Here is a 26,359-nt window from a genome sequence, read left to right as displayed (position 1 = left end):
TAAGAAGTGCCTTTCACTTCCCGCCATGTCCTCCCTAGCCATGTGGAACTGTAAGTCTAATTAAACCTCTTTTTCTTCCCAGTCTCAGGTATGTCTTTATCAGCAGTATGAAAACGGACTAATACATGGGTGGAAGGGGTACCCACTAGTTCCTGCCTCATAGCTTGTTAGACGGATTCTGTGAGCTAATGCCTACTAAGAACAGATGGACCGGACATGCCAGGAGCCTCTGTTCAGGCCACTGGTGACCCCTGAGCACCTGTGTGTCCCTCCCCATCCTTCCAGGCCGAGCTTCAAAATCCAGAGCACTAAGGAGCTGTTTTTCTGCTCTCTCTAGTATTTTTGAAAATGAGGACTTCCTGAAGTCAGTGACTACTCTGGCCATGAAAGCCAAGTGTACGCTGACCATCTGCCCTGAGGAGGAGAACATGGATGACCAGTGGATGCAGGTATGTGCCCTGTGGGGCAGGCAGGGTGAATGTCCCTAAGGGCCAAGAGACACTTGGGGTACCCCGGCTCCTGGGGTTCAGCCTGGTGCCTCACTGGCCACCCTTCCTTAGATGGACAGGGAGGTAGGAACCTGAGAGGTCTTGGGTCGGGAGGCTCGAGCAAGTGATTTGTCTGACGTTTGCTGTGGGCCACTGCAGTCACCAAGATGAAAGCTACCTTCCTGCTTGAAAACACTAGGGTGGCCTCAGGAAGTGACTTGAAGCTCAGGAGATTGATGCTCAACCAACCCCTCAAGTGGTCCTCCCTCCAGGCTGTCCATCTTGGGCTCAGCTACCAAACCAGGTCACTGTTAAGCCCCAAGCCAATGGGGAAAATGTCTCCAGGGCATGTCAGAGGTGTTCATGGCAACCCCTCCCGTCACAGGCCTAGAGGCCTAGGAGAAAATGGTTTCATGGGCCAGGCCCAGGGTCCCCATGCTACGTGCAGCCTAGGGACTTAGTGCCCTACATCCCAGTTGCTCCAGCCGTGGCTAAAAGGGGCCAATGTAGAGCTCAGGCCGTGGCTTCAGAGGAAGCGCTCTAGCACTTTCCATGGCTCCCACCTCCTCCTGCTCAGTCTGTTTCCAGGGCCCTCTCAGTCTGCCTGGCTTCCTTCCCTGAGGCCAGCCTGCCACTGTGCCTAGAAACACCCGATTACCATTCTCTGTTTCCGTGCCACTCCCCCATCATGCCAGGAGTACCCCAAGGACTGAGACTAGGCCTCATCCAGTCCAGCACCCTAATGCCTGGCACTGGGCAGTGCCAGTGGGCATTTGGTGGGTGGCACTGACCCTCCCCAGCACTGCCTTGCTTTGCCTTGGGACCCTGCCCTTCCATGCCACACCCCTGTGGTGCTGCCTTTTGGACCCACCTCCCCATTCCCATCACCCATCTGCAATTCATACCCGTGAATCCCAGCACGAATTCCTCGTCCATAAATCTCCCCCATCACCCCCAGCAGGAATTCAACCCTCTTTCTTTTCACCCCCCACACAACATCCTCTCTTCCTTTCTTGCCATTCCATCTTTTTTTTTTTTTTTTTTTTTGAGATGGAGTTTCGCTCTCATTGCCCAGGCTAGAGTGCAATGGCGCAATCTCAGCTCACCACAACCTCTGCCTCCCGGGTTCAAATGATTTTCCTGCCTCAGCCTACCGAGTAGCTGGGATTACGGGCATGGGCCACCACGCCTGGCTAATTTTGTATTTTAATGGAGATGGCATTTCTCCTTGTTGGTCAGGCTGGTCTCGAACTCCTGACCTCAGGTGATCCACCCATCTCAGCCTCCCAGAGTGCTGGGCTTACAGGCGTGACTTACTGCACCTGGCCACCATTCCATTTTTTTGATACCAGGTTGACTTGTGTGAAATTGCTGATAGGCGCCATTTTTGATTTGCAAGAGTGGAACTTTTGTCTGGTTCATCCTAATAGTAACTTATAGTAGTGATTATGTCCAATATCACATCTGCCTGCTAGAATACAAGCCTGCGGAGGCAGAATTTGCAGCAGATTCATTTCTAAAACCTCCCCGTGCTCCTCCTGCCCACTGCAGTGGCCCAGGCTGGGTCTTATCCGCCTTCCTTTGGGGAGGAGGCCAGGAGCCCTGGCACCAAGAGGCCTTCTCTGGCCCATCCTAGCTGCATCGGGAGCCCCTCCTCCGTGTCCCCACAGACCCCTCAACCCCTCACCCCCTCATTACCTCCTAACCCTGGTGCCCACTGCCTGGCTCCCGGTTTTCTCACCTTGAGGAGGGGTCTGAGTTTTGCTCACCAGGGGTCACCAGCACCAGCCCAGGCACCACCAGGAGTGGGAGGGAAGGGCGCTCCTGCAGGCTCATGGCCTCTCATGCACTGGGCAAATATGGGGCAATAAGCTCCGCTTTCTGAGCCCCTTCTCTGAGATCAAACATCTCATGGGAATGTGCCCCTGACTGCAAGGGTAAGAGTGCATGGATGGTTTCATGCCCCCATCCTGGCGTTGGGTACCAAGACCCAGGTCGCATGCACAACAGCCTCCTCTCCACTCACTCCCACAGGATGAAATGGAGATCGGCTACATCCAAGCCCCACACAAAACGCTGCCGGTGGTGTTTGACTCTCCAAGGAACAGAGGCCTGAAGGAGTTTCCCGTCAAACGCGTGATGGTACCTGCCTGGGGTGGGGAGGGGGCACAGCTGCCAAAACCCTCTTGTCTTGAGACTCCCTCCTTTTAGCCTGGCTTCCCCGCCTGCGTCTGTGGCTGAGTAACCCAGGACAAGCAGGTGGAATTCCTGCCAAAGTGGGCTCGTGTAGGTGGGGCTTGTTATTTTTGTTATTACTGAGATAAGATCTGGCTCTTCATTTCCCAAAGCCCTTGTCACCTGTGAGCTCAGCTTGGTCTCCAGGGAACCCTGCTGAGGAGGTGGCTCAGGCTTGGACCTCCCTGTGCTCTTAAAGAAGCTCTTGCTGCACGGCGGAGGTGAGGCCAGGGCTGGAATCTTTCCCAACGTCCAGCTGGAGGCTCTGTCTTATGGGTGGGGTTTGGCCTTCAGGGGCTCCATCTGGGATGTGGGGGATTTTGGGATCAGTGTATCAGCGGTCATTTCCTGGGTGTGACTCTACCAGCCAGAGGCTGTCCATGTGGGGGTGGGAAGTGACATATTGCTGACTCATGCTTGACTAGCCTGGCAGGTTGATGCAAACTCAGCACAGAATAATAATAATAATAGTTGCATTTATTGAGCATGAGTCATGTGTTAGCCAGTGCTGCATTCTTTACCTGCACTGACTCATTTAATTTGATAAACTTTTATGGAGCTGCTATCAATAGGCCCATTTTATAGAAGAAGAAACTGAGGCTCAGAGTGGAGAAGTTGGAATTCAAACCCGGCCAGTCCGGCTTGGTGAGCATGCTCTTCCCCGCCCTGCCTCCCTCTCCCTGCTTTCCCAGGAAGACTCCAGGCCTGCGCTCTGAGCCCTGGCAGCCCTTGGCTCAAGGTGCCCAGGGAAAACGACGGAAGGAGTGTGGGGGCCAAGGTTTGCTAGGACAAATGGCTTCCCGACAAGCATCTGTACTGTGCCCCAAGGGAAGGGAGAGTGGCCCTGCCCACACAGAAGGCTTCAGAATGAAACTTCAGTCAAACTCAACAACTTGCCCCGAGGCTTGCTTCCTCCTGGCCAAGCTGTGTGCCGAGCAGTGGAGATGCAGAGATGCTGTTGGATTCACAGTGTGTACTCAGCCATGGGGTCGAGTTCATCCTGTTTCAGCAGCGCTGGGGCAAACCAGCCAGCTGCTACCGTGACTTTGCCCTCTTTCCACTGCTTTCAGTCCTGCCTGGTTCAGTGGCTGTGTCTCTTACGTTGATGCTCCAAGTATAACAAAGGTCAGATTTTCTGATGCCATGAGTCCTGCTGGACAGACAGACGGACACCTCGGCACCGTTGTCATCCCCTTTCCCACAGACAACTTTGGATGAAGGCAGGCGGCACTGGTCCCTCAGCTAAGCACATCTGCATATTCTGACTCAGATCACTCAGAATGAGGCCGGGCGCGGTGGCTCACACCTGTAATCCCAGTACTTTGGGAGGCCAAGGAGGGCGGATCACCTGAGGTCAGAAGTTCAAGACCAGCCTGGCCAACATGGCGAAATCCCATCTCTAAAAATCTCTACAAATACAAAAATTAGCTGGGCATGGTGGCGTGTGCCTGTAATCCCATCTACTCAAGAGACTGAGGCAGGAGAATCCCTTGAACCCAGGAGGCAGAGGTTGCAGTGAGCCAAGATTGCACCATTACACTCCAGCCTGGGTGACAGAGCAAGACTGTGTCTAAAGAAAAAACAAAAACAAAAAAACCACCCAAATCACTCAGAATGAAAAGAATTGGAGAAAAAATCACACTCGGCACCAGGCTTTGGCCCCACCTGCCTCTCCACCATTGTGGGCCACTCTCGCTGTCCCTTACCCAGCCCCCCCTCCACTGGCCTCCGTCCTATTCTTCAAACTTGCCTAACGTTTCCCCACCTCATGGCCTTTGCATATGCCATTCCCTCTGCCTGCAACGCTGTTCGCTGTCCACGGGGCTGGCTGCTTCTCAGCCTTCAGGTTTCAGCTTCGATTCCCTACTCAGTGAGGCCTTCCCTGATGCTGAAGGAGGGATCGCTACTCCCACCCCAACTCTTAGCCTTCTCCACTACAGCCCCCTGTTGACTTCAGTGTATTTTGTTAAAATCATGGACTCCTTCATCTATTTTTTGTTGCCCACGCTGCTGGGCCTGAGGCTGTTATGCCTTACGCTGTCCATTGGTCAGCTTGCACGAAGCTTCACACAGTGGTGGTTCTTCCCGTAAGCATCGTCAGTCAATTTTCTATCACTGCCGTCAATGGGAAACCAGCAGCATTTCCTACAGATAGAAGGCAACTGTGAAGTTAAACAAACTGAAAGAAGATCCTGCTACCAAAGCCAGCTCATTACAAGTGACTGCAGCATCTCTGAGCTGGAGGTCAGCTCTCTGGTTGTTAAAATGAGAGATGAGCAGGTGTCAAGGATGTGTTTGCATCACTGAAACTTGAATTTTTGAGGAAGCCAGAAAAGACGAGAGGAAAATGAGAAGGGCAACAGCTTTCCAGCGTTGTGTGTGCCTCAGGCTGCATCACCTGGCACGCGTGAGCATCCCCTGCACAGCCTACTCTTGGGGGGCCACTTCTGCGGCCAGGGCAGTGATGTGGATGAATTTACATTCATTCATCACTGTTTGAACACATACTCAGCCAGGACTTGTTCTGGGCACTTGGGATATGACAGGGAGCAACGCCAAGGTCCCTGACCTCACGGAGGGGACATTCTGGCCCAGAGAGACAGACAGCAGACAATGAATGGAACAAAGCAGTTATACAGTTCCTTAGAAGGTGATGTCAAGAGCTGCAGGTGCTGGGTGTGGTGGCTTATGCCTGTAATCCTAGCACTTTGGAAGGCCAAGGTGTGAGAACTGTTTGAGCCCAGGAGTTTGAGACCAGACTGGGCAACATAAGCAGACCTTTTCCCTACAAAAAAAAAAAAAAAAAAAAAATTGTTTTAATTAGCTAGGCATGGTAACGCATGCCTGTAGTCCCAAGTACTAGAGAGGCTGAGGCGGGAGGATCACTTGAGCCCAGGAGTCATGATTGCACCACTGCACTCCAGTCTGGGTGACAGATGAGACCTTGTCTCAGAGGGAAAAAAAAAAAAGAAAGAGCTGCAGGAAAAGACAGAGTAGAGCGGAATGGAGGGGCTCACAGGTACCAGCATGGTAGGGAAGGTGGATTAGGTTACATTCTTAAAGCCGAGTCTGGTGGCTCATTCCAGTAATCCCAGCACTTTGGGAGGCCAAGGCTGGTGGATTACTTGAGCCTAGGAGTTTGAGACCAGCCTAGGCACCATAGTGAAACCCTGTCTCTACAAAAAAAAAAAAAAAATTAAGTAAAAATAAGCCTCGGGCATGGTGGTACATGCCTATAGTTCCAGCTACTTAGGAGGCTGAGGTGGGAGGATCCTTGAACCCTGAAGGGTGAGGCTGCAGTGAGCCATGATCACACCACTGCATTCCAGCGTGGGCAATAGGAGTGAGACCTGGTCTCAAAAAAAAAAAAAAAAAAAAATGCATTCTTAAATAGGATGGTCAGGGTGGGCTTCACAGAGAAGCTGACCTTACAGCAAACGCTTGAGGGAGGTGAGCGAGTTGGCCATGTGAATGGGTGTCTGGGTGGAGAGTGTTGTAGGCAGTGAAATAGCCAGTGCAAAGGCCCTGGGGCAGGAGCCTCACTTGAGTGTTCAAGAACAGCAAAAGGGCCTGGAGGGGTGGAGCAGAGCAACCAGAAGAGCGAGAGGAGAGGTGGTCAGAGAGGAGGTAGGAGGTGGTAGGAGAGGCGGTCAGGGAGGAGATAGGAGGTGGTAGAAGAGGTGGTCAGGGAGGAGATAGGAGGTGATGGGAGGTGGTAGGAGGGGTGGTCAGGGAGGTAATGGGAGGTGGTAGGAGAGGCTGTGGTCAGATAGGTGATGGGAGGCCATAGGAGAGGTAGTCAGGGAGGTGATGGGAGGTGGGAGGAGAGGCGTTCAGGGAGGAGATGGGAGGCGGTAGGGGAAGTGCTCAGGGAGGTGATGGGAGGTGGGAGAAGAGGCAGTCAGGGAGGAGACAGGAGGTGATGGGAGGTGGGAGAAGAGGCAGTCAGGGAGGAGATAGGAGGTGATGGGAGGTGGTAGGAGAGACTGTGGTCAGAGAGGTGATGGGAGGCCGTAGGAGAGGCAGTCAGGGAGGAGATGAGAGGTTGTAGGAGGGGTGGTCAGGGAGGTGATGGGAGGTGGTAGGAGAGGCTGTGGTCAGAGGTGATGGGGAAGGGACGGGATGACAGGATGGGATTGGGTTTGTTGGCTACTGGTAAGGCCATTGTTTAGAAACTGAGAATCATCACAGGGTCTTAAACAGAGGAGGATTATGATCTGGTTTGTTAGAAAAGAGAACAAGCCCTGCTACGTGTTGTGTAAAGAGAGCAGAGGCAAAGGGGAGGGGAGTGGGCAGGTGAAGGATGCTGGGAGTGCAGACAGGGCGTGGCTGGAGGAGGCGAGAAGCTGTAAGATTCCAGCTATGTCTAGAAGGCGGAGCCAGCAGAACATTCTGACCCCCACTATGAGAGAGGCAAGCCAAAGGCGACAGCAAGACTGTGACCTCTGTGGGTGGCAGGCACCATCCCCTGGAAGGGGAGGACTGTGGGAGGAGGAACAGGTTGATGGAAAATGAGGAGGTGGGAAGAGGGGGCCCAAAGTTCTGTTCAGGGTAAGTGGGAGATAATTGGTCAACATCCAAATGGGAAGTCAGGTGAGCCCCAGTACACGTCTGATGTTTGGGAGGGAAGGGATACCCAGAGATGCGAACACGAGGGTTGTCGGCTCAGGAATGGAATTCCATGAGACTCGGCAGGACCACTGAAGGGGCAAGTGAGGTTGGAGGTGAACCAGGATCCCCCAGAGTCCTGAAAGCTCAGTGCAGACAGTGTGCTGAGAACGCAGGCATAACTGGCTGATTCAGGGGCTTCTGAGGGGGAAGGTGAGGGCCAGGCATTGCCCTTGGGGTTTGGCTGTGTGTTCATGGAGACCTGGACAAGGAAAGCTTTGATGGGCGGGGGAAGGTGGGTTGGTCTGGGTTTTAGAGAGGAGTGGAGAGAGGAACTGGAAGTGTGGTTTTTAAATTTGTGGAATCAGGCTGGGTGCAGTAGCTCACACCTATAATCCCAACACTCTGGGAGCCGAGGCAGGAAGATTGAGCCCAAGAGTTTGAGACCAGCCTGGGCAACATAGTGATACCCCATCTCTACAGGAAAAAAACAACTTTAAAAATTAGCCAGGTTGTGATGGCATGCACCTGTGGTCCCAGCTACTCGGGCGGCTGAGGCGGGAGGATCGTTTGAGCCCAGGAGGTCAAAACTGCAGTGAAGAAGTAAATTTGGAGATCACAGACCTTCTTGAGATCCACTCATCTTCCCAGAAACTCATACCTGGGCACACAATTTGGAGTCTACTCTCAGGAAGTTCATGGCCCCCATGAAGCCTCAGGGAATGGACCATCTATGTGTAGAAGGCTAGATGTACCCTCTCCTGGGAGGCGGAGAAGATGGGCGGTGGACTGAATAATGGCCCCGTACATCCTAATCCCCCCGAATCTGATGTTTCCTTATATGGTAAAAGGGACTTTGCTGAACGTGATTATGTTAAGGATCTTGCGATGGGGTGATTATCCTGGTTTATCCTGGAATGGGGAAGGGCCTGTGATGATGGAAGCAGAGACTAGAGATCTTTGAAGATGGAAGGAGGGGCTGCCAGCTAAGGCGGCTATTAGAAGCTGAATAAGACAAGGAAATATAATAGATTTTTCCTCAGGGCCTCCAGGAGGAACCAGCTCTGCCATCCCTGGACTTAAGCCCAGTGAAACTGATTTCACGCTTCTGGCCTCCAGAACTTTAAGAGAATAAATGTGGTTGGGCATAGTGGCTCATGCCTGTAATCCTAGCACTTTGGGAGGTTGAGGCAGGCAGATCACTTGAGGTCAGGAATCTGAGACTCGCCTGGCCAACATGGTGAAACCCCATCTCTACTTAAAAAAAAAAAAAAAAAGATGGGGGAGGGATAGCACTAGGGGATATATCTAATGTAAATGACGAGTTAATGGGTACAGCACGCCAGCATGGCACATGTATCCATGTGTAACAAACCTGCACGTTGTGCACATGTACCCTAGAACTTAAAGTATAATAAAAAACTATATTTATATATACAGAAATTAGCTGGGTATGGTGGGGCATGCCTGTAGTCTCCACTACTCAGGAGGCTGAGGAGTATTGCTTGAACCCAGAGGCAGAGGTTGTAGTGAGCTGAGATGGCGCCACTGCACTCCAGCCTGGGCAACAGAGTGAGACTCTGTCTTAAGGTGGGGAAAAAATGATGTTTTGCAGATTCATTTTATGCCAAAGTTAAAGTTTCCCAAGCAGCTGGCATGCGTTAGCTAGTCCCTTTTCTTGTCCACTGAATGAACTCAACATTCCTTTAACATTCCACACGTGATAACAGCACCTGCTATGTACCAGCTGCAGACGGTACTGAGTTACTTCCTGTGCCCAAGTTCATCTCTAAACTTGGACCCCCGCACCCTTCACCAGGGACCTCATTCCTCTAACTCTTGGCACTCCCTTCTCGTATCTCAGGGTCCAGATTTTGGCTACGTAACTCGAGGGCCCCAAACAGGGGGTGTCAGTGGGCTGGACTCCTTTGGGAACCTGGAAGTGAGCCCCCCGGTCACAGTCAGGGGCAAGGAATACCCGCTGGGCAGGATTCTCTTCGGGGACAGCTGTTATCCCAGGTAAGGAGGGGAGTAACAGGAGGGGGCGGCCAGGACCCAGGGAGGCTGTGGAAAAGCAGAGGCCAGAGTAGAAGCCTCGCTTACCTGCTTCCGACCCTAGAGGGCCCAACAGGCTTGAGGGAGTATGAGGGGAATCCAAGTGCAGGGTGAGGAATGCAGGCTTTGGAGCCCATAGACCCAAGTTCAATTCCAGCTCTGCCACTTACCCTCTTTCAGTCAGTGAATATTTACTGAGCATCCAGAATGTTCTGGGAGCTGGGAATGCAGCCGTGGACATGAAAGACAAGGCCTTACCACTACTCTAGTGGGGAAATAGATGATAGAAAAGTAGACAAGATAATTTCAAATAGTGACAAAAACAAAAGAGAGGGGCACAGGAGGAAGAGGAATAGTTAGGGTGACCAGGGAGGGCCTCTTTGGGGAAGGGACTTTTGAACTGAGGCCTAATGACAGAAGGGACAGGGCCATCTGGAGACCTGGGACAGAGAGTTCCAGGCAGATGAAAGTGCATGTGCAAAGGCCCTGAGGCAGGAATGAGCTCCTGTGTGCAAGGCCAGGATGGCTAGAACCAATTGAACAAGAAGAAGAGGCTGGGCACAGTGGCTCACGTCTCTAATCCCAGCGCTTCGGGAGGCTGAGGTGGGTGGATCACCTGAGGTCAGGAGTTCGAGACCAGCGTGACTAACATGAGGAAACCCTGTCTCTACCAAAAATACAAAAATTAGCTGGGTGTGGTGGCACATGCCTGTAATCTCAGCTACTCGGGAGGCTGAGGCAGGAGAATCACTTGATCCCAGGAGGCAGAGGTTGCAGTGAGCCGAGATTGCACCAGCCTCGGCAACAGAGGAAGACTCTGTCTCAAAAAAAAAAAAAAAAAAAAAAAAGAGCAAGGCAATGGAACACTAATGTTTTTTTTAAGAGAAAACTGAGGCTCAAACAGGTGAAGGAATGTCCCCAAAGCCACACGGCTAACAAGAGATCAGCAACTTAGGTCAGTCTGGCTCTAAACCCCATGTGTACCCAGAACACCAGCATCTCGTCTAATTCAAGAGGCAGTGCTTTCTGAGGCTAAGCTTTGTCCTACTTACCTTAGTGACTCTGTGCCTCAGTTTCCCCCAATGAAACTAGAATGACAATTCCTTAATTTCTCAAATGTTAGGGGATAAAATAAAGGCATTCCAGCCTCCTGCATCCTTTTCTCAGCTCAAGGAGAACCCTGACCTTTTTGCCAGGCCCCTTGTCCTTCAGAGACTTCCGTGTAGTCCTTGCTGCCAATAATACCCCTTTAACCCTGCCATGATAGCAGTGAGAGCCGGGAGATGCACCAGGCCCTGCAGGACTTCCTCAGTGCCCAGCAGGTGCAGGCTCCTGTGAAGCTCTATTCTGACTGGCTGACCGTGGGCCACGTGGATGAGTTCCTGAGCTTTGTGCCTGCACCCGACAGGAAGGTACAGTCTTGGGGGCTGCCTCAGGAAGCCATGCCTCCTTCCTGAGTAGACCCTCTGCCTGGGGTGGGAGCAACTTTACTTGTCTGAGTCTATTTTTCCTTCACCCTTAGGATGGGAGTAGAGGAGGTGGCCAGCTTGGGTCCAAGTCCATACTCCTTCCACCCTCGGCAGATCCACCCTCCTTGGGAGCCCCAGGGGCAAAGCTGACTTCTAACCCCAGTGTTTCTGCCTCCAGGGCTTCCGGCTCCTCCTGGCCAGCCCCAGGTCCTGCTACAAACTGTTCCAGGAGCAGCAGAATGAGGGCCACGGGGATGCCCTGCTGTTCCAAGGGATCAAGAGTAAGTTCTCCCATCCATGCACCTTCCTGCTTCCCGTGGTCTGCTGTTGCCTGGAGGGAATCATCCAGGCGACAGGGTAGCATCTGAGCACCTACTGTGTGCCAGGAACTGTGCCAAACACTGGGGAGACTGCATGAACAGGGCAGAGCAGCTCACTACCCTCTGGGCTCATAGGCCAGGGGAAGTGAGTCAACAGAACAGCTCCCACACAGGGGCTTTGAGGGGTGTCTGAGCGGACGGAGCTCAGGGAAGCCTTCTTAGAGGAGGCAAAGGCCAAGTAGGAGCATGCAAGTAGGACTTGGCTGGGCAAACGGGGCAGGGAAATGACAGGAAGAGAGATACCACAGGCAGAGGGACAGGGCATGTGAAGGCTCAGAGGCGGGAGAAAGCGTGATGTGTGTGAGGACCTGGGGGAGGTTCGGTCTGGCTGGAGCACAGATGAAATATTACTCTTTCAGCAGAGCTCACAGACACGGGCCAGGCCCACAGGCTGAAGAGCCTCTGTGGCTGAGAGCTCCACCTCAGGTCTCAGTATGTTGTGTGGCATCAGGTGAGGGCGGACCTGTTTCTTCCTCTCTCAATGGGATCTCTTTGGAGACAAGAGAATTTAGCATTAATGCAAGACAAAATATTTTAGTGAACAAGTTTCAGTGGTTCAACTTTTTAATAATTATAAGTAAACCTGTTAAATTTTTCTGGATGTTCTTTTTTTTGAGACAAAGTTTTCCTCTGTTTTCCAGGCTGGAGTGCAGTGGCGCAATCTCAGCTCTCTGCAGCCTCCACCTCCTGGGTTCAAGTGATTCTCCTGCCCCAGCCTCCCAAGGAGCTGGGATTACAGGCGTGCACCACCATGCTCGGCTAATTTTTGTATTTTTAGTAGAGATAGGGTTTTGTCAGACTGGCCAGGTTGGTCCTGAACTCCTGACTTGGTGATCCGCCCACCTTGGCCTCCCAAAGTGCTGGGATTATAGGCATGAGCCACCAAGTCTGGCTTAAAACAAGGAAATTTCTTATTGACAGCAACTAAATGGTATTTGTAGCATTTTTATCACACAGTAGATTCCATCCATTCACTATACTTTTCTGAGCTGTCTGTCCTGCATGCAAATAGGTATTTTTAATGTTGTCTGTTTTCTGTGCTGTTCCTATAAGTGTGCTATCAAAATACATTAAACTAGGCCAGGCGCAGTGGCTCACGCCTGTAATCCCAGCAGTTTGGGAAGCTGAGGCGGGTGGATCACTTGAGGTCAGGAGTTCGAGACCAACCTGGCCAACATGGTGAAACCTTGTCTCTACTAAAATTATAAAAGTTAGCTAGGCACAGTGGTGCGTGCCTGTAATCCCAGCTGCTGGGGAGGCTGAGGCAGGAGAATCGCTTGAACCTGGGAGGTGGAGGTTGTAGTGAGCCAAGATCGTGCCATTGCACTCCAGCCTGGGTGACAGAGCAAGGTTCTCTCTCAAATAAATTAATTAATTAAATTAAACTATAAAAATATATTTTAAAAATAGAATTTAAATGAGGTGAGAACATTTTTAATGAGAACTTATACTGCTAAAATATTGTATTAAAGGCATTTGACTCACAGATGCTCATAGCAAACCTGTATTGTAAGTATTATTACTGCCTCCATTTTATAGGTGAGAATACTGAGTCCTCCTGGCACTGGCTGGGAAGAGGGAAATCGACCTCTGAATTCATTTGCCTGTTTTTTTCTTTTTTTCTTTTCCTTTTTCTCTTTTTTTTTTTCTTTTTCTCCATGACAGAAAAAAACCATCAGAAAATAAAGAACATTCTGTCAAACACAACATTGAGAGAACATAATTCATTTGTGGAGGTAGGAGCCTGGGTGCCCACACCCCAGCAGACCTGGCGCCCCACCCTTCCCGCCCCCCACTCCCCACCCCCAGCTACTTTCCCAGTGATTAGAGGCACATCGCAGGAGTCTCCCTCAGCATCTCAGGATGTGCTGGAAGACAGAGACACAGAAGCAGGGGCGAGGCAGAGACTGGGAGAGGCTGAGGGAGCAGAGGAAGCAGGAGGCCCCAGGGCCCCCCGAGAGTACTGACCAGAGGCCCCTCTGTGCAGGGGGCCCTGGCAGCTGCCTCACTGCCTTCCTGACACTGTCCCAGGTCCTTCCCTCGGCCAGGGGGCCTGAGTTCCACACTGTGCCCCACCAACCCCACCGCCAGCAGTCCCCCACTCACTGCCCCTGCCCCTCCCCTCAGAGATGCATCGACTGGAACCGTGAGCTGCTGAAGCAGGAGCTGGGCCTGGCTGAGAGTGACATCATCGACATTCCGCAGCTCTTCAAGCTCAAACAGTTCTCCAAGGCGGAAGCCTTTTTTCCCAACATGGTGAGGAGGTGGCGGCTTTAAAACTCCAGGGGGTAGCATGGAGGTAGCTCAGCCCAAGAGGCCAGCGGGGCACCCGGGCGGTCCCAGAGGGCTTGGCTCCTCACTGTAACCACTTGTGGTTTTGTCCTGAGTGGTACAAGGTCAGACGTGACCAGGTCTGTGCACGTTGGTGTCTTTCCACGAGGTCTGGCTTCTACTGATGCTATTTCCATCATAAAATCCACAAGCCACACAGAGTTCCCCGGGGAGCAGTTCTCAGGTAGGGAGAACCCTGGGCATGCAGGCTCAAGCCACTCCACAAGTCAGTCAGTACTGCAAACCACACATAGTAGTGTACTTAATCAACATAGAAATATTATAGACGAAACATTCCACATCAAACAAAGCAATATTTAACATCAAGAGAGAAAGGAATAGGAAAAGGGGTCAATGAGCCAGTCCAAGGACAGTGATGTGGACAAGGAGAGGGTCCTAGGCTGATCTAAATGGACATCAATGTCTTGCAAGGAAGAGTGTAATTTTGGCAGAGCCTTCAACAGCTGGTGCCAGGTGCTAATCACTAGTGACAGCAAGACAGTGTCTGTTAAGACAGTCACCTTGAGGCCGGGCGTGGTGGTTCACACTTGTAATCCTAGCACTTTCGTAGGCCAAAGTGGGTGGATCACTTGAGGTCAGGAGTTTGAGTCCAGCCTGGCTAACATGGTGACACCCCATCTTTACTAAAAATACAAAAATTAGCCAGGTGTGGTGGCAGGAGCCTGTAATCCTGACTACTTGGGAGGCTGAGGCAGGAGAATCACTTGAACTCGGGAGACAGAGGTTGCAGTGAGCCAAGATTGCACTATTGCACTCCAGCCTGGGCGACAGAGTGAGACTCCATCTCGGAAAAAAAAAAAAAAAGACAGTCATCTTGAGCTAGTGAAGACCTGATCTTTTTATAGCTGGAGTCCTCTGGTGTGGACTGATAGTAATAGAGTGTGCCTGCTTATGTCCCTGCCTGGTTGGGTGCAGTCTCTGTTGATTAGGCAAACATCTGGTTCCTATTAGCATGGTGCCTTTTGAAATGTAAGATGGAGTCTTTTTCTAAGATGGAGTCACTTATGCCAAGGGTGCGCTATACAGGCTTACATGGCCCTGTACCACTTCCAGAGCACCTTCTGGTATCTCACAACAATTCCGGGAGTCAGAGTCTATCGCCGCCTCTGCCAGGGCTCTGACTTCAGACCCCACACCATAACCACCATGCTGCCTTCCCACCTAGCAGCTTCCCTGGGGCTTGGGGGTGGTGCGGGGGATGGAGGGACGGATGGGGAGTCAAGCAACAAACAAGACGCCCACAGGTCGCCTTATGCACCATAACAGGGACACATGTGGGGGCACCACCTCAGACTAGGGGGTCCGGGAAGGCGCCTATGAGGAGGTGGGGCTGGCACTGCCTAGGCTGAGTGGGATTCACCTTCGGAGGCTGCCCTTGAGGGTGTCCCACCTTTGTCTTGAGCGTTCACTGTGGCCCCCGAGTGCTGTCTTCATATCATCCACTGTGTTTTTGCCATTCCTTGGCCCCATTCCTCCCTCTCTTCAGAGCACACCCGAGGCCCAGGCAGAGACTTCACCCAGTTCTACTGGGGAACCCCAGCCACCCCCTTCTTCTGGAGCTGGGGGTTACGGTTCAGGGAGGAGCCAGCAGGCCCTACCACAGTGGTTTTCAAACTGCGTTCCCTAGGGCCCTTGAGTTTGAAGGCAATGTCTCAAATCCAGTGGTTCAGATTTTCTGTTTCTGCATGGACATTCTGCAGAAGACTGTGTGTAGATAAAGGGTCCCTTGGGCAAAAGAATTTAAACTATTGACCCCAAACATTTTGTTTCCCTCCAGTTTAGCCAAGCCAGGCTTCCCAGTGCAGGAATGAAAGTGGATGCTCATGGCTACGGTAGTCAGTAGTGCTGAGAGCTGACTGTGCACCTTCACTGTTCAAGGTCCCCAGAGGGAGCCTGAGCATGAGACCTCTCTCCTGGGAGCTGGCTGTGGGAGGCAGGGAAGAGGGAGTGGAACAGGCAAAGAGATGAACAGTGCGAGGCACTTAGCACACACAGGCTGTGTCTAGGCTGTTGCAAAGAATGAGACGCCTCCTTGAGGACCCATGGAAAATGGCTGTGCACCTACTATGTGCCAGCACAATGCTGTGCCTACGTGTTCTTACGTAATTGTCATTGCAATGGAAATGTGTGTTGGGCTCATTTTGCTGATGAGGCTCAGAAGGGTAATGTGACTTACCTAAGGCTACACAGCTATTGAATAGCAGAGTTGGGATTCAAACCCACATAGGCCTACAGCCAAAATCCTCACCTTTCCTCCTCACCGGGCCGCCTGCCAATCTAATGGAGGAAGCAGAGTCATTTACATACATTATTTACATATGGAAAGTGCCATAACAGAGGCAGTCATTTATCCATCCAGTCAACAGATATTTATCGAGTGCCTACTATGTGCAAGGCACAGTGCTGGGAGTTACGGGAACACAGAGCAGGAGTGACTGCCAGAGCTCAGGGATTTATGAGCAATTTCACAGAAGTGCTGCCACTTGAGCTGGGCCCTGAGTAATAGAAAGAGTTTACCAGAAGGGGGCAGGTAGGGGAGGAGAGTGTAGTGTTAAGAGCATGGGCAGCATCAGAAAGAATGAAATCAGCCAGGAGGGGTGGCTCATACCTGTCATCCCCGCACTTTGGGAGGCTTCGGCGGGAGGATTGCTTAAGTCCTGGAGTTCAAGACCAGCCTGAGCAACATGGAGAAACTCTGTCTCTACAGAAAATAGAAAAATTAGCCAGGCATGGTGGCATGTGCTGAGGCAGGAGGATTGCTTGAGCCCAGGAGATGGACATTGCAGTGAGCTGAGATCGCACCACTGAACTCTAGCCTGCGTGACAGAGTGAGACCCTCTGTCTCACTCGAAAAACAAAAAAAAAAAAATGAAATCATGTCCTTTGCAGCAACATGATGGAGCTGGAGGCATTATCCTAAGTGAACTAAAACAGAAAATCAAATACTGCATGTTCTCACATGTAGGTAGAAACTAAACAGTGGTGCGCATAGACACAGAGATGGAAATAATAGGCACTGAGGATCACCAAAATGGAGAGAATGAGAGCGAGGTGAGGGCTGGAAACTTACCTCTCGGGTACGATGTTCACTATTTGCATAATGGATACACTAGAAGCCCTGTGCCCACCAGTAAGCAATATACCCGTGCAACAAATATGCATATGTACCCCCGAATCTGCATTTTTTTAATTTAAAATAAATAAGAGTATGGAACTTGGAGTCTAACAGCTGTAGTCCTAGAATAGCTGGGTGGCCTTAGGCAAACCATTTTCCACATCTGGGTCTCAGTTTCCTCATTTGTAAAGTGGGGATATTATTTTTATTTTGTTTTATTTTTTGAGACAGAATCTTACTCTGTCACCCAGGCTGGAGTGCATTGGAATGATCTTGGCTCACTGAAACCTCCACCTCCTGGGTTCAAGTGATTCCCCTGCCTCAGCCTCCTGAGTAGCTGGGATTATAGGCGCACCTGGCTAATTTTTGTATTTTTAGTAGAGATGGGGTTTCACCATGTTGGCCAAGCTGGTCTCGAACACCTGACCTCAGGTGATCCACTCGCCTCGGCCTCCCAAAGTGCTGGGATTACAGGTGTGAGCCACCACACCTGGCAATTTTTATTTTTGAGATAGAGTCTCGCTCTGTTGCCCAAGCTGCCAGGCTGGAGTGCAGTGGCACAATCACAGCTCACTGCAGCCTTGACCTCCTGGGCTCAAGTGATCCTCCTGCCTCAGCCACCAAAGTAGCTGGGACCACAGGCATGCACCCCCATGCCCAGCTAATTTTTAAAAATACTTTTTGTAGAGATGGGGTCTCGCCATGTTGCCCAGGCTGGTCTCAAACTCTTAGGCTCAAACGATCCTCCTGCCTCAGCCTCCCAAAGTGCTGGAACTACAGGTCTGAGCCACTATGCCTGGAGGGGCTGTTATTTCCAAAGGTCAGAGAAGGGAGGGGCTGCTCAGATTGCACTGCAGGCTGCCTGCTGCTGCCTGTGACCTGAGCCCTCATTTCTCTCCAGGTGAACATGCTGGTGCTGGGGAAGCACCTGGGCATCCCCAAGCCCTTCGGGCCCATCATCAACGGCCGCTGCTGCCTAGAGGAGAAGGTGTGTTCCCTGCTGGAGCCTCTGGGCCTCCACTGCACTTTCATCAATGACTTCTACACCTACCACATCAGGCATGGGGAGGTGCACTGCGGCACCAATGTGCGCAGAAAGCCCTTCTCCTTCAAGTGGTGGAACATGGTGCCCTGAGCCCATCTTCCCTGGCGTCCTCTCCCTCCCGGCCAGATGTCGCTGGGTCCTCTGCAGTGTGGCAAGCAAGAGCTCTTGTGGATATTGTGGCTCTCTGGGGGCAGCCAGCCCTCCCAGCGTGGCTTGCTTTCTTCTTCTATGTCCCAGTTTCCCACTCTGAAGACCCCAAGATGGTCCTAGCATTGCACTTAGATCAGTTCTGCTCTAAGAAGCTGCAATAAAGTTTTTTTAAGTCACTTTGTACATGAGGTCAAGATGTTGTTGGTGTCATTCATTCATTCACTCATTTGTCATGGTTGAATTGACTGTTACAAAACAAACTGAAAAGTGTTAACAGGCTGCGCTGAAGGCCACGTTATTGTGTGTGTGTTTTGCTCCCAGACATGTATTTGGGCTATAAAATTTTGCATGATCCTAGTTCATTCTGAGTTTCCCACAGGACCTGTCCAAGAAAAGGAGGAGGGAGCAGAGGAGGGGTCAACCCCACTGGGGGTCTGGGCATATCCCTCTTTAAATTCACCTACAACTGGGCATTCACCTACATACTGACAGTGATGGATTTTTGTGGAATGGAGTAATTCATCTCCTCGGTGTTCTTTTTGTATATTGCCTTTTATGGCTTTGACATAAAGACAGATTCCTCTGTAGAAAATAAAACTTGATGGCTTGAGATAATTAAAATTGAGACCAGATATTGGCTTGAAAGTGTCCGAGATGTTCAGAGAACACCCAGGGATCTTGTTATTTTCATGTATGTCATGGAGAACATATGATGGTGGAAAAGATGAATATCAAAAACCTTTGCCTTCACACTTTCTGATTTCAAAACATACTACAAGCTATAGTCATCAAAACAGTACGGCATGGTCATAAAGACAAATAGACCTATGGAATAGAATAGAAAGCCTGGAAGTAAATCCTCGAGTATAACATTTCTCCAAAGATGATGTTCAAATGGCCAACAAGCACATGAAGAGATGCTTACCATCACTAACCATCAGAGAAATGCAAATCAAAGCCACAGTGACCTCGCACCCATTAGAATGGCTACTATCAAAAAAAAGTGTTGGTGAGGATATTGAGAAATTGGAACTCTTGTGCACTATTGGTGGGATTGTAAAATGAAATGATGCAACTGCTATGGAAAAAAGTATAGAGATTCCTAAAAATAATTAGAAATACAACTGGTATATGATCCAGCAATCCCACTTCTGGGTAGATATCTGAAAGCAGGCCGGGCGCGGTGGCTCAAGCCTGTAATCCCAGCACTTTGGGAGGCCGAGACGGGCGGATCACGAGGTCAGGAGATCGAGACCATCCTGGCTAATACGGTGAAACCCTGTCTCTACTTAAAAATATAAAAAACTAGCCGGGCGACAAGGCGGGCACCTGTAGTCCCAGCTACTTGGGAGGCTGAGGCAGGAGAATGGCATAAACCGGGAGGCGGAGCTTGCAGTGAGCTGAGATCCGGCCACTGCACTCCAGCCTGGGTGGCAGAGCAAGACTCCGTCTCAAAAAAAAAAAAAAAAAAAAAAAGATATCTGAAAGCAAGATCTCCTTTTTTCTTTTTTTTTTTTTTTTTTTTAAGATGGGGGGTTTTACCATGTTGCCCAGGCTGGTCTCAAACTCCTAGGCTCAAGCAATCTGCCCACCCTGGCTAGGGAATATTATTCAGCCTTAAAAAGGAAGGAAGGAAGGCCAGGCACGGTGGCTCACACCTGTAACCCCAGCATTTGGGGAGGCCAAGGTGGGCAAATCATTTGAGCCCAGGAATTTGAGATCAGCCTGGGCAACACAGCAAAACCTTATCTCTACAAAAAAATACAAAAAAAAAAAAATAGTTGGGCATGGTGGTGCTCACCTATAGTTCTACCTACTTGAGAGTCAGACGTGGGAGGATCACCTGAGCCTAGGGAGGTTGAGGCTGCAGTGAGCTGTGATTGTACCACTGCACTCCAGCCTGGGTGACAGAATGAGGGAGACCTAGTCTCGAAAATAAGGAAGGAAATCTTGTCAGTGTTACAACATGAATATGCTTTGAGCACATTATGCTATAGGAAATAGCCAGTTACAAAAAGAGAAATCCTGTATGATTCCACTTACATGAGTTATTTAGAAAAATTCACAGGAACAGAAAGGAGAGGCTGGGCCAGGTGACTCACACCTGTAAGCCCAGCACTTTGTGAATCTGAGGCAGGTGGATCACTTGAGGCCAGGAGTTTGAGACCAGCCTTGTCAAGATAGTGAAACCCCATCTCTACCAAAAATATGAAAAATTAGCCGGGTGTAGGGTGCACATGCCTGTAATCTCAGCTACTCAGGAGGCTAAGACACATGAATCTCTTGAGCCTGGGAGGTGGAGGTTGCAGTGAGCCAAGATCACCCCACTACATTCCAGCCTGGGCAATAAAGGAAGACAGTCTGAAAAAAAAAAAAAAAAAAGGTAGAATGGTGGTTGCCAGGTACTGGAGGAGCAAGAAGAAGGGAGTTGTTGAATGGGTATAGAGTTTCAGATTTGCAAGATGAGAAAGTTCTGGAGATCTGTTTCACAACAACGTAAATATACTTAACACTGTTGAACTGTACACTTAAAAGTGGTTAAAATGGGCCAGGTGCAGTGGCTCACGCCTGTAATCCCAGCACTTTGGGAGGCCAAGGCAGTCAGATCACCAGAGGTCAGGAGTTCGAGACCAGGCTGGCCAACATGGTGAAACCCTGTCTCTACTAAAAGTACAAAAATTAGCTGGGCGTGGTGGCGCTTGCCTGTAGTCCCAGCTACTCAGGAGGCTGAGGCACGAGAATCACTTGAACCCAGGAGGTGGAGGTTGCAGTGAGCCAATATTGTGCCACTGCACTCCAGCCTGGGCAGAGTGAGACGCTGCCTCTAAATAAATAAATAAATAAATACTGTATATATATATATTTTTTTGAAAAGCCTCTGCCCTGCCCACTAAGGAGAAGGGGATCCATAAAACCTGGGTCAAAACACGCTGCTCTGAAGAAAATCAGCTGTTCTCCCAGCCCCAGATGTGCTGGAGCAAAGGACGTGAGTGTTTCTGTGGACCAGAAGGGGGCCAGGGATGGAGGAAGCTGGTATGAGTTCAGCCCCAAACCTGGCAGATAGGGCTGCCTGGAGCAGCAAACAGGACTTAGCAGATAAAACTGACGATTTTGCTGGATTGCTAGGGCTGGGGAAGGATCAGAGACAAGCTGGTGGATAAAGCATCCCTGGCATCAGGGGACATGGAGATGCACATATGTTACCCCAGCCACGTGTGGGTTGCAGGTGGGAGGTGTCTCTGGAGGAGAGAAAGTGCTACCAGCCCCTAGAGCACACAGCCATCCCCTGGTCGTGCCCATCAAACAAAACTTCCCTGTTCCTTTAGCCTTGCTGCCACCTCTCCCTTCCCCAGAGACCACATAGGCGTTTCCTGAAGCTGCTGTTACAGATCATCATGAACTAAATGACTTAAAACAACAGAGATGGACCCTCTCTCAGTTCCAGAGACCAGGAGATCAAAATCAGTCTCGCTGGGCTGAAATTCGGGTATCAGCAGGACCATCCCAGCTCCAAAGGCTTTAGGAGGAGAATTTCTCTTCTAGCTTCTGCCAGCATTCCTCAGCTAGTGGCTGCCTCACGCCAATCTCTGCCTCCCTGGTCACATGGCTTTTTCTTCTGTGTGTGTCAAATCTCCCTCTGCCTCTCCCTTATGATGACACTTGTGATGATATTTGGAGCCCATCCAGATAGTCCGGGACAATCTCCCCATCCCAAGATCTTCATTCACCTCTGCAAACAAAGACTCTTTCCTTTTTTTCTTTTTCTTTTTCAGATGGAGTTTTGCTCTTGTTGCTCAGGCTGGAGTGAAGTGGCACGATCTTGGCTCACCGCAACCTCTGCCTCCCGGGTCCAAGCGATTCTCCTGCCTCAGCTTCCTGAGTAGCTGAGATTACAGGTGCCTGCCACCACGCCCAGCTAATTTTGTATTTTTAGTAGAGACGGGGTTTCTCTGTGTTAGTCACGCTGATCTCGAACCCCCAACCTCAGGTGATCCGCCCACCTCGGCCTCCCAAAGTGCTGAGATGACAGGCGTGAGCCACCGCGCCCGGCCACACAGACTGTTTCTGCGTGAAATAACTTACAGGTTCCGGGGATTAGGACCTGATATCTCTTGGGTGCCATTATTCCACCTACTGCAGGTTGGAAATCACCACGTGCCAGCTGCAGCCGGCAGAATAGGAAAGAAAGAAGCCAGGCTCCTCCTTTCCACAGCTCTAAGCCTTGCACCTGCATTTAGCCCTCATAGAAAAGGGTGAAGATTCCCCTTTATTAAACCGAGTCTTTTGTGTAGGAGTCGACTTTCCAACTCCTGAATTGAGACTGTTTTATGTCTGCTTCCTGGCAACAGATTCTTAGATGGAAACAGATTCTTAGAGGATGTTTCAGGAAGCACACCTGGGAGGGAGTGCAGGCGGTTTATCGGGGAGGATGTTTCAGGACGCGCACCTGGGAGGGAGTGCAGGAGGTTTATCGGGGAGGATGTTTCAGGACGCGCACCTGGGAAGGAGTGCAGGCGGTTTATCGGGGAGGGTGTTTCAGGACGCGCACCTGGGAGGGAGTGCAGGAGGTTTATCGGGGAGGGTGTTTCAGGACGCGCACCTGGGAGGGAGTGTGGGGCTCAGAGAGAGACACTGAACTGGGAAGCAGTTGCCTCAAGGCTTTAGGCAATGCATGGGGTATCTTGGGGGCTGGGGAAGGGCCTCAGAGTTGTCCTGCATTCAGACAAGACAACCTGGCCTTTGTTCCTCCACACTGGATGTGGCTGTCCCCAGAAGGGTTCTAGGCCAGGTGCTAGGCCGCTCCTAAGCACAGAAGTCAATTCCAGAAGAGAGACTTAGGACACTTGCAGCAGCTGGGGGTGTGAGTGCCTCACCATAAAGCGGGCCACTCTGATGTCTCTTGGGTGCCATTAGTCCACTGACTGTAGGTTGGAAATCACCACGTGCCAGCTGCAGCCGGCACCCACACCACAGCACCCGCCACAGGGACCTCAAGTGACCATGGGACTTCTGTTGGCTTAAGCGTGATGAGCAAACCTGAGTTGCCGAGAGAGAACTCCCTGCACGGAATAAGCATGTGAGGAGTGCGGGAGTCAATACAAAGTTACTTTATGATCATGTAACCCAAGCAGGTCCAGCCAATGCCACTTGGAGAGCTCCAGCCCAATAACTAGGTAGAAAGTGACTTTATTTACCAAAACTGGCAATGGGGGAGTGGTTGGATTCACATCAAAAGCAGCCACTTCAACTTTCTGGAGTGAAGGCAAGAGTTTAAGAAGGGAAATTTTGGCTGGGTGCAGTGACTCATGCCTGTAATCCCAGCACTTTGGGAGGCCAAAGCGGGTGGATCACCTGAGGTCAGGAGTTTGAGACCAGCCTGACCAACATGGTGAAACCCCATCTCTACTAAAAATACAAAAATTAGCTGGACATGGTGGTGGACGCCTGTAATCCCAGCTACTTGGGAGGTGAGGCAGGAGAATTGCTTGAACCTGGAAGACCGGTGGCAGTGAGCCAAGATCGTGCCACTGCACTCCAGTGTAGGGGACAGAGTGAGACTCTGTCTCAAAAAAAGAAAAGAAAATTTGGTACAGGAGGCATGCAGGAATTGTGAGGAGTACAAGGTCTGTGTCTTCTTCCCCTAAAGCACGGGCTGACGTCATTTCAGCTATGTGCTGAGTTGTTGGCTAGCTGCCTGGAGGTAATCGCTTGAATTTTGCAGCTGGATCTCCAGGCTTGGTCTGTCTCAAGATTAGCCCCTGGACTTTCTTTTATTGTTATTATTACTATTATTATTATCATTTAGAGACAGGGTTTCATGATGTTGCCCAGGCTGGTCTCAAACTCCTGGGCTCAAGGAATCCTTCCGTCTCAGCCTCCCAAAGCTCTGGGATTACAGGCATGAGCTACCACACCTGGCCTGGAACTTCTAAGTAAGCACGTAATTAGATATTAGCATACAGTTAGAGAAACGTGAAGGGGCTTTATGGCGGGAAAGGGAGGGACGTAGAGTCTATTTTAAGGTTAAGGGAAAAGGCTTCTGCAGTTTGCTTTAAGGTTACATCTTGAGACTAAAGAGAAGGGGAAAAAGTTGTAAAATGCATTTGAAGTTAAGCTGCTCAGGTACAATCACAAACCCCTCGGTTCAGTGGCGACATCCCTGGAAGCCCATTGGGTTATTATCTTTTTTTTTTTTTTTCCTTTTTTGAGATAGAATCTTGCTCTGTCGGCCAGGCTGGAGTACAGTGGCATTATCTCGGCTCACTGCAACCTCCGTCTCCCCAGCTCAAGCGATTCTCCTGCCTCAGCCTCCTGAGTAGCTGGGATTACAGGCATGTGACACCACACCCGGCTAATTTTTGTATTTTTAGTAGAGATGGGGTTTCACCATGTTGGCCAGCCTGATCTCAAACTCCTGACCTCAGGTGATCCACCCACGTTGGCCTCCCAAAGTGCTGGGATTGCAGGCCTGAGCCACTGTGTCCGGCCCGGTTATTATCTTTTTAGGGGGAGGACAAGGAAGTCATTTAGTCATTTGCTCCACAATAATTTGTTGAGCATCTACTATGTCCGGGGCTGTTTTGCAGGTGCTGGGGATTCAGTGGTGACTAGGAAGCCCCTGGAGGGGAGCAGGACGTGCTCTGGGTCTGAGTCCCTTTCATCTCTGTCCACTAGGCTAGGTGAGGAACCTTCCTCACTGTGCCCAAACAGAGCCCTGGCACAAGGCAGGGCTGCCCCAGGGTGGAGAAGGTCCGAGCTTCCAGCCTGCCCTCCTCCAGACCCCAGAGCCTGGACTGGGCCTCAGCCACCCCTCCCCAGTCAACCCGTCTTCTACCTCCAGCTGCCTCTGGCCGCTTGTGTGTGAGGGTGGGTGAATCCTTTGGGATGAGCCTCACCAGAGCCTCTGCACTCTGAGTGCCTCCTGCCTAATTTTGCCACTTTCAATCCAACCAGAGGGGTGTTTTGGGTCTTGCTGACCAAGCCCCTGCCTCCAAGAGCAACTAAAACAGAGTCATCCTTGAGAGTTGTGTTGAATGCTTAAAACCTCCAGGGAGGGGATTTTTTACTGCAACTTGCAAATTTCACCAGCCTGGCTGACCAAGCAGTCTTCACTCAGTACCTCAGCTCCATCTCCTGTGCTGGGTACACCCGGGTGACTCTCACAGCTTTGCGTATCAGAGCAAAGGCTGAAAACACATGTTTATATTACAGTACAACCCTATGTAAAATACACAGCCATACAAAGGGTTGAAGGCTGCTTTTTACGTACTGATACGAAGAACTTCTCTCCAGTATAACTATGAAGTGAAAGAGGCAAGGTGTGGAATACTGGGTGGCATATACTACCGTTTATATAAGAAGGAGGTAGTAGGAGGACAGAAGAAAAGAGTAAAAGAGCCCCGGACATAGTAGGTGTTCAACAAATTCTTGTGGAGCAAATGACTAAATGACCTCCTTGTCCTTCCTCAAAAAAGATAACCCAATGGGCTTCCAGGGGCATCTCCACTAAACTGAAAAGTTTGTAATCGTAACCAAGCAGCTTAATTTTGAATGCATTTTATAACTTTTCTCTTTAGTCTTGAGATGTAACCTTGAAGGAACTTGCAGAAGCCTTTTTCCCTTAACCTTAAAATAGACTCCACGTCCTTCCCTTTCTCACAGTAAAACCCCTTCAAATTTATCTAACTGTATGCTAGTATTTGAGGAGGAAGAGAAGAAGAAAAGGATACACACACATGTTTACTTGGTCATGCATAACATTTATTTGGAAAGACAAGAAACGGATAACAGTCACTACCTCCACCTACAGGTGGGTAAGGGACAGGGCAGGAGGGAGACTCTGAACTTGGAACCATGTGCATGTGGTACCTATCAAGAGTAAGAATGACCCAGCCTGGGCAACATAACAAGACCCCCATCTCTGCCGAAAAATGTAAAACCATTAGCTGGGAGTGGTGATGCAGATCTGTAGTCCAGCTACTCAGGAGGCTGAGGTGGGAGGACCACTTGAGCCTGGGAGGTCAAGGCTGCAGTGAGCCATGATCACGCCACTTCACTCCAGCCTGGGTGATGGAGTGAGACCCTGTCTCAAAAAAAAAAAAAAAGAGCTCAATCGAAGCTTAAGACATGAAATGAACCCAATTTTAAAGTAAGTTATATAAGTTTCTTGTGCCAGAGCAAGAGTTCCTATTTCTTTGCTATGTGGGCTCGGCTGAGATGGGTAGCAGCTGGTGACCCTGGCTTGATGTATTCATTCCACCAACACTTGCTGTGCCCCCACCCCCGTGACACAGCTGTAAGCAAGGAGCTCACCTTAATCACTGGGGGTTGGGCTGCAGGTTCCTGGACCACACCCTAGACCTTCTGGGACCAGGAATTTGCAATGTTAACAAGCACCCTTGATAATTTTTGAAACCACCAGAGGGTTAATAACCACCTAGTCTGGGCAGGCACTGTGGCTC

At 50.5% G+C, this 26,359-nt stretch overlaps 1 protein-coding gene and 1 long non-coding RNA gene across 4 annotated transcripts in view; both read left to right on the top strand.

Moving 5' to 3' along the window:
• The window catches only part of PADI4 (peptidyl arginine deiminase 4), a 49,445-nt gene extending 31,354 nt beyond the window's left edge, over positions 1-18,091 (top strand). For 2 of the 3 annotated variants that reach the window (XM_033228116.1, XM_033228115.1), the window contains 8 exons: positions 338-449; positions 2,523-2,630; positions 9,196-9,350; positions 10,654-10,798; positions 11,034-11,136; positions 12,901-12,971; positions 13,363-13,491; positions 17,604-18,091. In XM_033228116.1, the coding sequence (XP_033084007.1) occupies positions 338-449; positions 2,523-2,630; positions 9,196-9,350; positions 10,654-10,798; positions 11,034-11,136; positions 12,901-12,971; positions 13,363-13,491; positions 17,604-17,837 (1,057 nt within the window). In that variant the 3' untranslated portion in view covers positions 17,838-18,091. Of the gene's footprint in view, positions 1-337; positions 450-2,522; positions 2,631-9,195; positions 9,351-10,653; positions 10,799-11,033; positions 11,141-12,900; positions 12,972-13,362; positions 13,492-17,603 lie in introns of all 3 variants that reach the window. The other variant, XR_004441072.1, reaches the window with a different exon arrangement.
• On the top strand, positions 5,987-8,275 carry LOC117093232. The gene is made up of 2 exons (XR_004441073.1): positions 5,987-6,598; positions 6,643-8,275. It is a non-coding gene; the product is annotated as an uncharacterized LOC117093232 (long non-coding RNA).
• Positions 18,092-26,359: the final 8,268 nt, after the last annotated feature.

Source organism: Trachypithecus francoisi, unplaced genomic scaffold (genome assembly GCF_009764315.1).
Source record: "Trachypithecus francoisi isolate TF-2019V2 unplaced genomic scaffold, Tfra_2.0 Lachesis_group12, whole genome shotgun sequence".
In the NCBI taxonomy this organism is placed as follows: Eukaryota; Metazoa; Chordata; class Mammalia; order Primates; family Cercopithecidae; genus Trachypithecus; species Trachypithecus francoisi.
This window is presented reverse-complemented; position numbering and strand designations above follow the sequence as displayed.